The sequence below is a fragment of the Gadus macrocephalus genome, chromosome 14, assembly GCF_031168955.1.
Source record: "Gadus macrocephalus chromosome 14, ASM3116895v1".
NCBI classification, from domain to species: Eukaryota; Metazoa; Chordata; class Actinopteri; order Gadiformes; family Gadidae; genus Gadus; species Gadus macrocephalus.
Window position 1 is genome coordinate 18,618,666 of NC_082395.1, and position 17,731 is coordinate 18,636,396.

Consider the following 17,731-nt stretch of genomic DNA (forward strand, 5'->3'; position numbering starts at 1 on the left):
AATATAATGACTTTAAAAAACTCTTAAATGATGCTGTTCTCAGCACACAGATCACATTCAATACACATGCCATTTCATATCCCTCACAGCTATTGCAAAGTTCAAGCTGCATGCAAAGTTTGTATTATGTTCATTTTAATGTTGATTAGCATAAATGGGGTTATTTTGCCTTAATTATTATTAATACAACCAAATAATACACCAAAGCAGTCTGGAGGGGTGAATGAAAAGTTGCCCCTTGTGGCATTAAGTGTCGTACTAAACATGACCAAGGCATTTTGAGTGTATCTAAATCCGACTACTATGCAGTTATTTCATTTTGCCTTGGTGTTCCTACAAATGAACAATTTAAGAAGCGGGTATCAAAGGACCTGACGGGAAAACGTGTTGTTGAGTGTGTGATTGTGCCACCTGATTGCAACATGTCTGAATGCGACCCATTTTAATCTAGGAAGAGTTCATGTAAACCTGACGTGTAACAGTTCATGTAAACTCTTCACAAAAGTGGACATTTAACCCACAATGCACAGTGTTTATGTTTGATTCCTTAACTTCGGCCGGCTCATGTTCCCACCTAAAGCGAGAGGCAGACCAGGATCCCCGCTTTCAAGAAGACCAAAGTTTGATTATTTGGTCCGCAACAGAATCTAATGAGCGTTCACACCACCTCAAACAAAACGTAGGCTGCTATCTGTCAAATCAATCAGGGATTAAACTAACGGACCATGGTGTTTGGTACATTTTAGGGTGTTTCCAAGGTGTGCCAACACCCTTAAATACAAGCAGAAGGTCCCAAGATTCCCGGGATAGTGTGCTTCTGTAAGGAAAAAACTATGAATCCATATTACAAACCTCACCAACACACTCTGATACGCACAGGCCTAACACACTGCTACACACAACACACAACTCCACATGGAGTAACAAGGGTTAGGGGGATATCTAACCATACAACCAGGTCTTTTAGTTACTGACAAGTAAGATAAATAACAAGCTAGGCTTAGTAACTAAATGTACTTGTTATCACTGCTAGACATTGAGCATGCATTTACATTGAGGTTGGCTTGACCATAAATAGTCATGTCAGATCCGAGCATTATCTATCATAGGCATAGCATTAGATTGTTTTCTTCTTTAGGTTTAATTGGACTGCTGAACTCTTACATGATTCTAAGACTAAGCTTGTTTACAATCTCATATAGTCACCTGATCTCCTGTTTGTCCCTACCTTTGTTTTCCTTGTTATCCACAGACTGCTGCGTGCATATGGGTTGGTTGAGGTCATTAAGAGAAAGTTTGAGTAGCATAGAGCTGCTGTCGGATGACAACTATGATGACAAGGCCAGCAAAGCAGGAAGGGTAAGGGTTAACACTAACTCTGTACACTTAAGACCCCGCTCCTTCTGAGGCAATCGGATGCTTGATGATGATCGGGTGCCAGGACATTGTTCCAACATTTTGTCAAACTTCCTTTGTACTGGATCATTTGTTCATGGGCCACATAAGGCCGCAAAGACTGTCTAGTAGAGAATAAAGATTACGGTTGAGGGTTAAGGTCAGGGTTGTAATGTCATACCCCTGTGTGTTCCTTAAGGCTGTTGCCTGGATCAAATAAACGGATATGGGTTAACTGCTGTTCTGGTAAGGGCTCGACTTCATAGGATACAGAAAGCTAGATGTATTAAGCTATGATGTCATAAAAGAGTGGTTGAAAACATGTCTGTCCTAAATCGTAATCTGTAATCGTTCTCAGTTTTCAGTAGTTCATCAGGAAATACCCTTCCCCCCCTAGAATATGGCTAGCAGAACATGGCTAATAGAACATGGCTAGCAGAACATGGCATGAAGAACATGGCTTAAAGGAAAATTGCTAGTAGGAATTGTATTGCACAACATGGCTGGCAGAACAGGGCTTCAACATTTTCTGATATTTTTTGTTTTATAATAAGAATATATACTGGATCCTCCAAACAGTTGGAGGGGAAATATATCTCACATAAATGGATTGATTCATTACGTAGCCTATATGTGCAGTCTGATCCTCTTAGCAAGTCCTCATGAATTCTCCTTCGAAATCTTTCCTTGACCTCATTGTTTTTCAACGGGTTCAAGCAAAGAGGTTAGGGAAAGGACATAGGGCGTAATTCTTTTTTACTAATCGACCGTGGCCTGCTTCTCCTCTGAGGGGCCGGGAAATATAGGTCGCAGCCCAACCCCTACTGAATGGGGATAGGGGAATGCTGTCCATCCTCCAGTCCTTTGAAGCGTTATCTGGATCCTGGGGTGGCTGGACTATAGGCTGAAGTTAAAGGAAGGTAAAGGGTTAAGTCAAGGAAAAGATGCCTCCAATCAGGCATGGACCCACCTGGGCCAAGATAAATGCTAACAAATTGGGGTTTGAAACTGCCAGCCTTCCCAAAACAAATTGGGATGCGGTGGTGTGAAGTCCATCCCTTGACCCCACCCACAAGGAATCTGAGTAGACGGTTGGTTTAAGGGCTTGGCCGAAGCGGGCCAGGTCTATTCCTGTAATTCACCAGATCCCACCGAGATGTTATCGTTGGATATGTTTTGGCACCCTGAGCGTCCTTCGTTGATAAAGTTGTCTAGACTCCCTTTCCAAAGATTAGGATTGGATAGACCTACAGTCAGACTGGTGGGGCCTTCCAATCAGATAATGATAGCTGGGTTTGCGCCCTCCAGCGGGACTAGAAAAGTTCTGAGTGGAACATGGCTTAGGGTTAGGGTACATGGATAAACGCTCTGTTGGACACCCCTATCAAATTCTGTATCTCCAGAACTGAATGTCGTATCAGTTTGGGTCATTTATGGGTCATTTATGAAAGAAATATGTGTGAGGGTTAAGGGATTACGGAATTACTGAGGGTGTGTGCGTGCGTGGATGCGTACGCGTGTGAGTGACTGAGTAAATGAGTGAGTATGTTTGTTTATGGCCATGTCAATCCCATGCAATCTATCTCTCACTTTTTATTTTTCTTAATCTTTGTCTCTCTCTGAAGTGTAATGTAACTAAGTGGAATTTACCTTGATAGCAGCATTGCATTAAGTAGTTCATAAGTTACTTATTTGTTTGTATTCCATGTAACCTTATGCATTTAATAGGCTGACAATATCAACGTCAAAGGTTATATTGAACAGGAGAAGGAGTAAAAAGACAATTGAAATACATGGTGGGTAAGTTCAGCACAGGGATTTATAATCATATTCCTCTTTAATCAGAGGACTTTATTCACATCATCTATGAAGGGAAATTTGCCTGCAATCTATTTTATTCAGCATTTATGGATGTATCGTACTTCATGCTAAAGATACAATACACTATGCTTGTTTGTACATTTTACAAGACCTGTAGGTATTGCTAGTTTGAATGTACTGGTCAAACTAATGCCTAATGCCTCTTGAGTGTAATTCCTGGGCTGAAGCCTCCACCTAGTGGATTTTTATAAAACATGGCATTGCTTAGTGATTTAAACAGTGGCAGTATGTTATTTAAGGACATTATAAGTCAACACAGTGGTAGTTGCAATTCCCTTTCAAATATACATTTGAGAAACTCAAAAAACATCTACATATTTTAGACTTCAGGATGTTGATGTGTACATTCATACAAGCAAAGGAAAGATGCTCCTGTCTTTTGGCCGTGCACTATGGGGGGGACTGTTAGCAAAGGGCGTATAAATAGAAGGTGTATTACAGGTTGGATATACTGTACGTACCAAAAAATCGCACACACAATCTCAAAAACATCTTTATGTATCTGAATTATAAAACACCACATATCAGTTGAAGACCACCTCCCATTTCACACCATAATGTGATATTCAGAGATAAGCTGGAGTGACCATTGTGACACTGTGTAATCAGGAGTACGAGATTTAGCATCTGACTGAAAGCAATCGTACCTGACATGAAACATTGCATTTCTAACACATAGCCCATAGCCACAACGACAAAGTCGCAATCTCGAGGATGATGATTTCCATTGTGACAAATGTCAGTGAAGTCACATAGCCAAATGAGATAACATGAAAGGGATTGAGCATATGGCCCACTGATTAAAGCCCTTGCATTTGTAAGATTATTAAAGTTACTAACTGGGTGTGGGTGGGGACTTTCCCGGCATGCATTCAAATCTCAAATGGCACAGTTATCCAGTGACAAGTTTTCTATCACCCAGCAATGGTTGATCCACCTGAGAGGGTATGGCAGAGTTAGGCCAAATCCCATTTCTACCCCTTACCCCTTCCCCTTACCCCTCCCCCTTGTTTTGAAGGGGTAAGGGAAAGGGGTAAGGGGAAGGGGTAAGGGGTAGAAATGGGATTGGGACTTACTGCAACAGACTCACCCCTCCACTCCCTTGGGTTGGCAGGGGCAACTGCTTTATTTCCGCCATTGACGAGAAAGAAAAGAAGATCTTCGAGATGGCCACTTTAAAACCCTAACCCGAGAACAGTCTCCAACCCACAAAAACATACCAAAATAACATCTGGATTTGGGTCAAAATGAGTCCTTATAAAATTTGTAGGATAAATAGGATTTTTACAGGAGCCAATGTTTCCCTGGAAACACTTCCTTCCAGGTCCACTGGTCCTGAGTAACTGACTGAAATGAAACAATTGTAAGAAAAATAATTAGTTAGAAGACCTAAAATGTAAGATATATGTATATTATAAAGGCTTAAGTAGAATCAAGTAAAAAAATATGAAGTAAATTAAGTAAAGGTTTCCTTGGTAGTTGCTAGTCCCACCATCAATGGCTATCATTTGCCATGGGTTGATGTGGGTGGCTCTTGGCTTCCAAAAGCACCCACCAGGTCTTTGACACTGCTCGCTGCAAGGGGCTTTTCCTGGCCACTCTTACTCTTAGTTTTGCAAGGATTGCTATTCAGGCTCTTGGACCTGAGCGTTGGATACATCCTATCATGAGCCACGAGCAAATGCCCTGAATCATCATCCTCCATCCCTGCCCGACTATTCTGATTGTTCTCTTGCGCCATGGCTTCTTGTTCCCCAGCGGTTTGCTTTGATGTACTTCCGTCATTTTCCTGCTGGGTCTCTGAGTTGGATTCACCGTCAGGAGGACATGCCAATGAAACCGTGGGCATGAAACCAAAGGAGGGCTGACCTTTGTACTCGAAGTGGGCTCCCCATTGAGCCATGCTTGGTGATGTAGTGTCCAAACCTGGCACATCGGGAGCCGATGGAAAGTAATTAGCCCAGTTATTCTCTTCTCCTCTGTCCATGGGGTTGTACACGATCCCACTCATTGTCTTCCGGCTGGAAGATGGTGAGCTGCTGAGAGTTTGCGGTGGCAAATAATGCGTCTCTTTTGACTTCACTAGGGGGTAAGAAAGGGTTGCATCCACTTTTGCCTTTGCAAAAGCAACTCCAGGTTTATCCGTTGAATTGGTCAACGCCTCCTTGCTGGGGATTCCCTTTGGCAGCAGCTCATCAGCAGCACTCGCTAAGGACATCTCAGGCTTCTGCTCCGGGTCACAAGAGGTAATCGTGATGTCAACGTTTGAAACAGAGCACCTTCTATCCCTTAAGGGCATCACCTCCAGTGTAGTGCCGTACTCTTTAGCGCCGACGCCTCCGTCTACCGACGCCGGAGGAACCTCCTTGAAACTCCCCTTCCTCTCAGGGCCGAGCTGGGCCGTCCGGTCTTTAGCCGTGTCGGCGGTCGACTCCGTCTCCATGGGGAAGCGATAGACGCTGTAGCCGTCGGCGCTGCCGATGCTGCCCTGACGCAGCAGGGTGGAGGGGTCGCAGATGGAGGAGCCTCTGGATCGGGTGCGTGTCAGCTCCGCCCGGTCGATGCCCGCCAGCTTCTCCAGGGCGTTCATCATGCGGCTGGAGAACTCCTCCAGCTGGCCCAGCCGGAGGTCCACCGTTTGCAGGGAGGCCTTCATGGAGTGCTCCCGCTCGTTCACCTCCTCCAGCCGCATGAACATGTTCTCCACCCTGAGAGGAACCCACACGCAGGGCTTACAAACATGTGTCAGTTGTTCCCCCATGGACAGACAGCAACCCGTTTGTATTTGCACTTACGTTTGCTCAAGTTATGCTGTTTTTCTTTTCACATTATATTATAAAATGAGTGCCAATCTCATTCAGTTTTGGCAACCAAGTACCAGTTTAGTATTAACCCTTAGATATACCTTAGTTAACATAAAACAAGACAACGTTGAGTGTGTATGTCCCGGTGTGTGTGTATTTCACGGTGTGTGTAGTTCACAACGTGTGTGTATGTCATGGTCTGTGTCACGGTGTGCGTGTCACAGTGTGGGTGCACCATGCCGTGCATGTCACTGTGTGTGTGTATTGCAGTGTGCATGTCACTGTGTGTATGTCAAGTTGTGTGTGTATGTCACAGTGTGTGTGTGTGTATGTCACGTTGTGTGTGTATGTCACAGTGTGTGTGTGTGTGTCACGTTGTGCATGTCACACTGTGCATGTCACGGTGTGTGTGTTTATGTCACAGTGTGTATGTCACGGTGTGTATGTCATGATGTGTGTGTATGTCATGCTGTGTGTGTCACGGTGAGTACGAAGGCGTATGAACCCTACCTCTCGGATGTGACCCTGATGCGCTCGTTGTTGGACGACTGCTTTTCGTCCTCCTTCTCGTGAAAGTACTCTTCCACACACTGCTCTTCGAACTCATACAGGCTCTTCAACTCTTCGACGTTCAGCACAAGTTCTGTTGGGGAACAAACACTGTTTTAAGAATGGGATACCATATGCAGAACACTGATATCTTCACCCGAGAAAGCTGGCACGTAGAACCGTAAATCTGGTTTACGCCGCTATGGATCAAAAGCGTCTAGGGAACCGGAGTATTGCCGCTTACGGAGACCCCGTTCCCGCTCTTCCTGCTCCCCTTCCTGTTTGCGCCGGCTGCAGCGACAGCAGAGCCTCTGCAGCAGGATGTAGATGTGGGGGAAGATGATAAGCGGGGGCGGCAGGATGGGCCGGTCGTGGAAGGTCATGATCAACTGGTACCGCTGGAACTTCCACACCTGGTTGGAGATGGACTTCACCTCAAAGAAGGTGTTGCTGTGAGGGTGAACAGGGGGACATGCACTTAGAGATATACAGTGGTGCAGTGTGTTCAAACAGGGGTTTGAAATAACTATTACATAGATATATGCCCTGACATGCTAGAATAAGCTAATTAAGATACTACAAATTAGTTTTATAAATAGGAAAAGTAATAAAAAAAATGGCCTTTCTGTAATTTCTCTTTCAAACATATCGACTTCAGTTGGTTAATTATTATGTTGGTGTATCAGTGTGTTCCCCTGTGATTTAAACTGAGGCCAACTGTTTCTTCAAGGTCGAAGAACAGCAGCCTATTGACCTACGTTTCACAGGTCAAGGTGATTATTTTCCAATCAAACTGAAAGTCAAGCTCACTTAAAGACGGCGATGAGCAGGTTGACCAGCAGGATGTTGGCCACCAGGAGGTAGCAGGCCATGAGGGCGGGGGTGAGCGAGGCACCAGGTATACAGGGAGGAAGCTTCTTTCCGTCCTCGTCGTACAGGTTGTCACCACATGGAGCTGTTGATTATCAACAAGCAGAAACATGCAAAGGTTTGTGCATACCGTTCTTCATTACGTAAAATATACACATGAACACCTATTCATTGTCGTTACACTTCACCAGTTATTATGCATTAGGCCAGTTCTATACCACATACCGTAAATAACCTATATAAATGAATACATACAATTATAAATGCCAAGGCCCATTTAGTAAGTTACTAATGAGATAAGAACACACAGATATACTTACGGTTGATTTCCATAGCGTACACTGCACCCCAGAGTCAAGGTGAAGAAAATGAGGGAAGTAAGAGAACAACGTCAAAGTACAACCACCATCACTTTTATCTACAGGGAAAATTAAGATAGCAGTCCATCAATACAGCTCAGGCAACAGATAAACACAGTCTTTCTTATAGGCAAATAGCTTCTTCCCAGCATCCTTCCCAATCAATTTTCACATGTTTTATGCATACGATTTTAATAGATGTCAGTGGTTAGGGCTTAGTGTTTTGTGTGTTTTTTTGTGTGTGCGTGTGTGTGTGTGTGTGTGTGTGTGTGTGTGTGTGTGTGTGTGTGTGTGTGTGTGTGTGTGTGTGTGTGTGTTTGTGTGTGTGTGCAGTGGACTAATGATTGGAAAGGCATGCATTCCTCAGAATACAATGCTTGCATCTAGCAGGCAGATGATCATCAAATACAGACATTTATGAAAATGAATGGAAGGTGCTGAAACCTGGTTGAGAATTTTACTGAGTGTTTTAGATTAACTAGCTGTCCACTGACCCGCCTCTTGGCGGTTCTAGTGTCACATAAGTAGTCCTTTGAAAATTGTTCAAAAATGTCTGCAATCTCTTAGCCTACTGTAGTGCAATATTAACGTTGCATTATTGTATTCAAACATTGACCACACACACACACACACACGACATGAATCAAATCAGAAAAATCGGCCCTATTTAACAGGAAGGAGAATCTTACTATGAACTCTAGTCTTACGGTCTATCGAGTCCGCAAACACCTCTCCGTAGATCATCCAGTAGGGCATGTAGAAGACGTTCCTGGCCAGCCTCCAGGTGGGCTCCTCGTCGGGGTGGAGGATGGCCTGCCGCGCCACGCCGAAGCTCATCAGCACCACCAGCATGATCACCACGAAGTACAGCATGTCGATCATCTGCAACGCAAAGCACCATGTATGTTGAACCGCAGTGTTGAAGCACACTGTTGAACCGCAGTGTTGAAGCACACTGTTGAACCGCACTGTTGAAGCACACTGTTGAACCGCAGTGTTAAACCACACTGTTGAACCACACTGTTGAACCACACTGTTGAACCACACTGTTGAACCACACTGTTGAACCACACTGTTGAACCACACTGTTGAACCGCAGTGTTGAACCGCAGTGTTGAACCACACTGTTGAACCACACTGTTGTAGCACACTGTTGCAACACACTGTTGTAACACACTGTTGTAACACACTGTTGTAACACACTGTTCCAACACACTGTCGTAGCACACACAGTGTTGTACCAAACTGATCTGCATGTCTGTCTATCTGCCATCTATCTCTGATACATAATGATTAATAAATAATAATAATAACTGCATTTATATAGCGCTTTGGGTACTTAAGGTACCCAAAGCAATTTACATTGTGAGTATGTGTGTGTGTTGGAGGGGGGGGACCCATCTCTCCTTCCATCCATCTACCATATATCCCTCTGTCCATCTGCCTCTTCCATCCATCTGTCCATCTGTCTACTGTCTCTCTGTCCATCTATTCCAGCCATCTCTACCTGCCATCCTAGTTTTTAAGTACTACCTACCATCTTGCCGATCATCATGACGTAAGGCCCCAGGTACTTGTTGACCCCAAAGATGTCGAGGACCCGGATGTACCAGAAGATGATGTCCACGCAGTAGATGACCCGGCCGTAGCCCATGTAGGGCTCGCTCTGCAGCCGGAGCAGCAGGCCGATGAGGAAGACCGAGATGGCCACCAGGTCGGTGATGTTCCAGTACTCCTCCAACCACACGTTGATCTTCTGCTTCAGCTTCTCTGGTTCGGACATCAGGATCTAATGGGGAGTTGTGCGTTTTGACCGAAAGAAAACACAACTACGAATCAAACGTCGTCCAAATAATCTAGTGTTAAACTTGAACAACTGATTATCATCGGATCTTAAGATTGATACAAGTCATCGGAATTGAGGCCATAAACGCAACGTTCGCTAAAAAGCGAGTTGTTTGCATCCCTGAACCTTAACTTTTAGCTATTGAATTAAATATAAAGTCCAACTTTAAGAAAGCTATGCTATGATAAGTTACAATTAATTTCCTGTTCTGTGCGTACCTGTCTGACTTTCTCTAGCCCCAAAGTGATGATGTAAGAGATGACAATCCACTCCTGTAGTGAAGGCCAGCGTTCCATCTTCACCAGAATAATGTAGTTGTACAGCATGAGGTACACGAGATAGGCAATCTGTCAAGAGAAAGTTTGGAAGTGATTATAATGTTCCACACTATAACAGGTACTAGCTTCCTTGAGCTCAAACAGGAATTAGAGAATTCTTAAAAAGATAATCTACATTTAATATCGCTTTAACACTAGCAATTTCTACAACGTTTTCCCTCTTCTTCTTCTTCTTCAGGATCAATTTAAAGGGTCAGGAAGGAGATTATGTTTAGAGTTTCAACATCTGTTCCCGACTTACCGTGGTGAACCAGAACTTGGTGAAAGGGGTGCTATAGAACTCAAAGATTTTTTTGATGGTTGGGATTCTTCTCTGTTTCCTCTGATGGTCCTCTTCATCGCCCTTCTTAGACATCCCGTCTGAATTAGAGGCTCCATCCTGAGAAAAGAGGTTGGGTTCACACATTAGAGGCAGCGTCCTGAGGATACAGTAACACATTAGAGGCCTGAGGATCCAGTAACACATTAGAGGCCTGAGGATACAGTAACACATTAGAGGCCTGAGGATACAGTAACACATTAGAGGCCTGAGGTTACAGTAACACATTAGAGGCCTGAGGATACAGTAACACATTAGAGGCCTGAGGATACAGTAACACATTAGAGGCAGCTTCCTGAGTGTACAGTTGCAGGTCAGATACACTGCCATTCAAGAGCTGTCAATCATGAAGAGGAAAACAGGTGCAATGAAACTATTGAGACAAAGAGGAGTCATTTTTTGTCTCATTTGAATTTTTATTTTTTAACCTATGACATGAAAAGACAACCTGTTTATAAAGAGTGCCTAGCCATTATGTGAAGATAGGTAAGGGGTTCGAATAAAACCTAAAGCCAAAGTTGCTTGCCTTGCCTTGACTTGTTATCAAAATGATTTCATAGAGTAGTAGTTGTTGCGTACCTTGTTGGACTTGTTATCATCATCTCTATCTTTTCCCTCTTCCTTCTCCTTGGAAGAGTTATATGTGGCCTCCTCTCCAAGCCTGAAGTCCATGAGGAGAATGGAAGGTGGGAAAACAATGCCTAATATGACCTGCAAGAAACAATAGCTAGACATTTGCGAAGGAATGCAATATGGATCCTTCTATCGCTGTGTTTCACATGATATACATAAGAATTAGTGTGCAACATGAAGGTGTAATGTGTCAATACAGATTATTTCTGAATCATGATTTTGGCTACAGGATTCAGGGAGGATGTATAGAGCCCAAGGCATCTCTCTGTGAAGGCCAATGTGCAGGCTGGCTCCCCCAGACAATTCATGTTAGGGGACAGTGTGGGCGTAATTGAAGGTCAGAAACACAAAGTGTTGAGCCTTGATACTGATGAGGTGGGAAAACCCAACAGTAATATTGTTTGTTCAAGGGGTCGCAAACTACTGATGATCAAGTGTGCCATGTAAATTCAATTAGGGGGTGGCTGTTATTATTTGAATGCACTTTTTCAAAATGGCACAGGTGACAATTATCAGTGAGTGATGTGCTATGAATATCTTTATTTGACTGCGCCTTCCTCCGCACAATCAAACTTAGATTTAAGATCGCAAAATCTCTTCTGATATTGCTCTGGGTAATCCGTCTTGCCTGTCAATCACAGATGCATAAAATTCAAACACACTGTCCGAGAAACAGCAATCGAGGGGGGAGGAGGTGAGGCGGTGATTTTTTGGGTATATTCAAAATCTTGCTCTCTATGTCTTACCTCCAGTTACAGCTCATACAAGTTCATTTTTGTTCAGCGCACAAAGATTTAGTTACAAAAAGGAGTCTAAAAAGTCTAAAATACTTAGCATTTTTTTCTTGATTCTTCTACAAACTTTCTCTACATTAATTATCTTTGCTAGTATGCTACCCTGCAAGTCTGCCTTTAATCTGGCTGGCCACCATTTACTACAACCTCCGCCCCGTGCCTTCAATCTGGCAGGCAGCCTCTCTCTACCGCCTCCACCCTGGTTCCTTTAATCTGGAGGGCAGCCTCTGTCTACCACCTCCACGCCGTGCTTTCAATCTAGCAGACAAGCTGCTCCACACCTCCACCCTACTACCTCTCCACGTCCACTCCCATGCTGCTAATCTAGCCGGGCATCTAGTCTAGGACTCCACCGCGGCACCTTGAGTCCGTTGCTCTTCCCCATCCGCAGGCAGCCCATCCACATGTCGGTGAGCAGCATCTGGCTGCAGGTGTGAGCGATGAAGTCCCTGTGCTTGGCGGCCACGGCCAGCTTCAGGCAGGTGGAGTTACTCCAGTTCTTCAGCTCATAGGTCAGCAGCTTCATAGCCACCTGCTCGTCGTGCTTGTAGGACTGGTCCAGGAGCTCGTAGGCCAGCTGGCCAAACTCCCTGGGGAGTGGAAGGGTGGAGGAGTAAGACAAAGCATGTTTCAAACACAATGGAAGCTGCAAATGTGCAAACCCCATTCTGACAGAAGCAAACAAGTAAATGCAACTAAGTTGCTGTCGTGTTAATATTGTAGTATTTCTGTGAATTACATTAACAGCATATACAGGATTCTGAATTCTCTTTTAAATCGCTTGTCTTAAAGGTGGACAGGAAGGCTGAACTTCTTTCTAAATTGAAGAACTTCTTTCTAAAAGGCCTGTAGCTTCATACACAAACTGGGGTCTGCATTATTTTCCTTTCCGAGAAAATTTGAATTTGTGTTCCCCAAATCCGACGAATAACGTCAATGCTCTATAAAAATGGCTGAGCTTGACAGCCCAACTTTGTAAGAGCAAATGTAATTCTTACATAGAACTTTGCAAAACTGACAGACTACACAGCATGCCTGTGTACTTTGTCTTAAGAAACGTCTCTAAGTAGGAGTGAGCGTAAGTCACCTGGAGTTGTTCTCTAGGTCCTGGAAGATGTCGTCCACCATCTCACTCTTGGACGACTCGTGGGCCATGGCCTTGTAGAGCTTGCAGGCCACCAGGGCTTTGGCCATGGCCTCCTCGCCCCGCTGCCACAGGAAGAGCGCCATCTTCTGGCGGTGCATCAGCACGGCCCACACCATGAGCTCGTGGAAGGGGAATTGAAACCGGCACAACTCTGGGTCGTCTAAATCAATGTCCTCCTCTACCTCTTTCTTCTTGTTCTTCTTACCTTTGCCCTTTCGTGGCTCGTCATCCTTTGGGACAATGCAAGCAAAGCTTTCACTTCAATGTGTGTAAAGTTTAAAGAGTTTAAAACAAATGGAACATTGAAAAGGATTGACTGTTTAATGGATAATAATATCATCAGAATTATTGTGAATAACATTTAATTGAAGGGGAAACATACCTCCATTCCTAGGAGTTTAAGAGCTTTTGGCTGTGAACAGAAAAAATAGACAATAAATACAGATACATGAGGTAGAATAAATTAAGCATGTTGATTCATGAACGTAATCATGCAAGATTATGTTTTTAGACTTACTCTTTTGAGACCGTACAGGTTGGTGTACAGCGTCCGGAAGCACTTCCTGGTGTACTTGCAGCGAAAAGCTCCTCCCATCAGGAACTCTACAACCAATCCGATATCAATCAAGGTGATCTGGTAATCTGGTGGGAGGTTTCCCTGAAAAATACCATTGTTATTATTGAGCCGCAGCATATATACTGTACGTTTTACATGTTATTCTTCAAGGTGAAATATTGTGTTAGCCTGCGGTAACAGGCACAAGATAAAGGAATATTGTACCTTTTTCACATCCCTGACCACAATGTGCAGGTTGTGAGCTGGTCCCAGTCTCTGTACAGGAGAAAAACAGGAACAATCATATAACAGATCATTCATATCGCCAGCCAAAATATCATTTCCAGGAAGGTTGAGATAGTAAGTCACAGTTACACGTTTATTTATTTTTTGTTTATTCAAAATGTGTTGTCAACAATGCAAATGCAGTTTTAAACAATTTTTGGATTGCATACATTACATGCTAGTAACATTGCCTACATTACTCGTGTAAAACATGAATACTCATGTATTCTTTATGTTTATAATATTTTAGCAATTAGTTTACATTAACAGCCTCTTCACAATGGATATACCACAGGAATTAAAAGGGCCTTATATAATTAGGATTCAATCAGAGATGTGTGAGTCATACCAATAAGGATATCAGGAAGGTTTCAGAGTTTAGGCTCAGCTCATTGCTTTGGCAAATGTTGAACAGTATGAAGATTTGCTCATAAAGAGTGGGCTTGAACTGGATCTCAAGCTTCAGTAGAAAAAGGTAACCAAACCTTTTCAAAGTGGCCTGACTGTTCACTCACCGTGTTGTACAGCTCCTCTAGTCGTGGGATGGTGAGGAAGTGGTGGATATTGACTCCATTTTCAATCAGCAGCTTGACAAAGTCCACTCTGTCCAACACCAGGGCATCCATCATGGCCTGCTCCAGAGAGTTCACCTGCGTGGTAAACAATGTCAAATAGGTCAACAACAGCAACACAGAATGGAACCCACAACACAAGCCAGCTTCAGAAAGCTCACCTGTGGAGTACACAAGGTAAACAACACAGTATGGAACACACAACCCAGGCCTGCAGATATTTCACTGTAGGGGGTTTCAGTTAAATCATGTTCACATAATATTGATCCAAACAATACTTGATAGCCAGATCGTTTATAAAAGTTGGTTTGACGTAGTGCGTTTTGTTCAATAAAGATATGGCCAAAAGGAATGGATAAATAGATGAGAAAGAAATAATGGAAGACAGAGCGAAGCAACACAGAAAGGAGAGAATAAATAAAAAGATTGTTCTTTTTCTTGCAACATGCTTCTTGTTAAGTACCCAGTTAAGCAGCTCCAACTTCCTGGGGTCCGTCTCCTCAGGGGGCTCCGGCTTGGTCTTGCCTCCCTTCCCCTTCTTGCCCCTGGCCTTCCCCTTGCCCCCCCCTCCTCCACCACCCCCCCCTCGTGGCGCAGAGGACGGGCTCTTGGGCCGCTCGCCCGGCAGGGCGCTCGCAGGCTGAGGAAGACCAAGAATGAATATGAATATATTTAATTACAACGATATCTGTAATGTGGCAATCCCAAACTAGGATGGATGGACGGACAGACAGACTCACCGGCCAATGGGTTCCGTACACAAAGATCTGGCTGCGTGCGATGTCCACTCTGTTCCAGGCCAAGGCCAGACTGAGCTGGTCAGGGGCCGATGCATTTGTACCTAATATCACATATGAATACAATACAGTGAGTGTCATGTGAATGCCATCAAGTTAAACATCTCATTTGTACCTAATATCACATATGAATACAATACAGTGGGTGTCATGTGAATGCCATCATGTTAAACATCTCATTTGTACCTAATATCACATATGAATACCATACAGTGAGTTTCATGTGAATGCCATCATGTTAAACATCTCATTTGTTAAAGGTGAGACGGATGATTTAAAGTTATTGAGCTAACAAGGTGAAGTGATGCCCCAGTTACCTTTCAGTAGAGCAGTCAATATGGCCATTTCAACATCATGTTGCCCTTCCGAACCCATGCGAAACACAGTTATCTGAAAAGCACAAATGACTTTGTTACTTTGTCAGTGATTGCATGTAGGTTTTGTTGTTGTTCTTGTTATAAGGTTCCTGTTGGAGGTAAAAGCATAAACATTAAAAAGCTCAGGCGTAGAGCACACAGAGAAGCTGAACCTTCTTGTGTCCCTGTCTTCACACCCGAGGTACATTCAATCATGCAGAGACTAATTTAGGCCTTTCAAACTAAAATAAAAAAGTTCTACGCACTTTATGCTTGAGCTTTGGTGAGTTTGTCAAGTTAAAATCTATAATTTACAAGAACTGACATTTTAAGAATACTACATTAGATTAGATTCAACTTAATTATCGTTGCACAAGAACTAGGCAACCGAATGCAGCTAAGCATGAAGTGCAAAGCAGTGCGTTCAGTGAGGAAAGCAGTAGAATGTATTAAGGTAGTAGCACAACATTACAGGAGTACACAAAATAACCATTGAGTATTATGGATACGTGAGATTTCTGCAGACATAAAGGCCATTCTTTGATGAATTCAACTCTGAAATGATGATAGAAGTACAGTTATCTGAGTGAATGAAGTCCATGTTCATTTGTGTCATTGTCAACTAATGTAGCTCTAGTACGGCACACAGTGCATGTAGCAGCTGCTCATAAAGCCACAGCGAATTGCAGGATTACATGAAGAACAGGAAGACGCCAGTCAAAGAGCAATGGACAATCTCCATTAGGCAGTGGAGTGGGCAGCTGGCATTATTCAACCAAAGCTTTACTTGTCATTAATCTTACATGGAAAACTTAATCCATCATTATAGTCATGATAGCAGTGTCTTTCCTGGGTCAGAATTGGGCTTTAGTGGCAGCAAATTTAGCACCAAAACTCCAGCAGTCCTGATGTGTGATAGCTGAACATCTGGCGGGAGATGGCACAGGGCCAGGCCTTGATTTCAGAAACTACAAGCAGCGGAGATAAGCGTTGTTTCAAATATTGTTGGGGAGATAATCGACCTAAGAGAAACATTCGCGTGAGTGGCTGAAGGTTTAAGAAGGTGATATTAACAACAAACAATCAACACCTTTTCCAGTTTGTTGACTGTGTTGATTGCCAGAACGCTCACAACACACTACGGTATCACAATGGAGAGGTGACGAACAAAACTGTCAAATTAGGGACCAGTAGATGTTTGTGGCTCATTTTAGTACAAGAGCCACTTAAAATTGTGTTATTTGTATCGCTCTACCTATTTATATAACTCAATAATGATTTGTGATACCACCTAGTGGGTTAGATTGTAGTGTTCAAAAATCAAAGGTCCTTTGAAAAGTATACAAATAGTAAATAATAATAATAAAAAATAAATCTGAAAGTATTTTGGTGGTTAATTACGTAAAGGCTCCCGTCCAGATCATAAATTGTTGACATTATCTATATCTAGAATGTTTTTTGTTCAAATCTCCCCATCTTGTGGTAGACCCATTTCAGAATTAGGTAGTTGGCTTTCAGTTGACCATTATACTCAAAACTCCTTCAGCCAATAAATAAGAGCAATAGTCAGTATTCTCTTCCTCGATGCTAGCCAGCCGAAGACTGTCTACACATCCTACGGTCTTGAATCGCCAACCAAATGCCGCTTATGAATGTAAGTTTGGTATTTTTCGTGGGAAGACCTTGAAATCATTTTCATGGCCACCACAAAAATCTAGTGTAGGAAAGACCCTGTATATGTAAGGGTTTAAAATGAGTGAGGAAATGCTTAGACAATTTGAAATTCATATTCATATAGTAGCTAAAAGATTATTTTGATGGTTTATGTCAAGAACACAGTCACTTTATGTTGTTTGTCTTATCAGTAGATTTCAAATCTGCGGAGGAAGATCAATATAATATTTAATTTATGAGATATTTCCAGCTTTATAAAGCAATGAAAGAATACAATATACAACTAGCAACTTACGGCATGAGGGTTGATTTAGTGAATTGTTAATTCTTAAGCAAATTCTTACTAATATTACGCAAGATAGCTACGAATATAAAATAAATACATAGAAGAATATGAGGAAGAGGTGGCTGAATAATTGAATGGAGAGGTTTATTTTATGTTCTGGTGTGAGACATGAACCACAAGACACAAATGAATGGGCAAAAATAATGAAACATTTGTTTTATTGACAGATGAAAGGTGCTTTGAACCTAAAGGATGATTTCTAGTATTACG

The 17,731-nt window shown here is 43.0% G+C and overlaps 1 protein-coding gene across 2 annotated transcripts in view; it reads right to left on the minus strand.

The window, feature by feature from the left end:
- Positions 1–493: 493 nt before the first annotated feature.
- The window catches only part of LOC132471520 (transient receptor potential cation channel subfamily M member 1-like), a 29,293-nt gene continuing 12,055 nt past the window's right edge, over positions 494–17,731 (minus strand). Inside the window, exons 9-27 of one of the 2 annotated variants that reach the window (XM_060070612.1) lie at positions 15,463–15,535; positions 15,089–15,189; positions 14,812–14,988; positions 14,292–14,426; positions 13,717–13,767; positions 13,453–13,593; positions 13,318–13,347; positions 12,876–13,165; positions 12,150–12,378; positions 10,941–11,072; positions 10,284–10,421; positions 9,923–10,051; positions 9,396–9,647; positions 8,566–8,740; positions 7,820–7,840; positions 7,440–7,584; positions 6,874–7,079; positions 6,591–6,723; positions 494–5,984 (exon numbers count right to left, since the gene is read on the minus strand). In XM_060070612.1, coding sequence (XP_059926595.1) covers positions 4,781–5,984; positions 6,591–6,723; positions 6,874–7,079; positions 7,440–7,584; positions 7,820–7,840; positions 8,566–8,740; positions 9,396–9,647; positions 9,923–10,051; positions 10,284–10,421; positions 10,941–11,072; positions 12,150–12,378; positions 12,876–13,165; positions 13,318–13,347; positions 13,453–13,593; positions 13,717–13,767; positions 14,292–14,426; positions 14,812–14,988; positions 15,089–15,189; positions 15,463–15,535 — 3,762 coding nt within the window. In that variant the 3' untranslated portion in view covers positions 494–4,780. Of the gene's footprint in view, positions 5,985–6,590; positions 6,724–6,873; positions 7,080–7,439; positions 7,585–7,819; positions 7,841–8,547; positions 8,741–9,395; positions 9,648–9,922; positions 10,052–10,283; positions 10,422–10,940; positions 11,073–12,149; positions 12,379–12,875; positions 13,166–13,317; positions 13,348–13,452; positions 13,594–13,716; positions 13,768–14,291; positions 14,427–14,811; positions 14,989–15,088; positions 15,190–15,462; positions 15,536–17,731 lie in introns of both variants that reach the window. The other variant, XM_060070611.1, reaches the window with a different exon arrangement.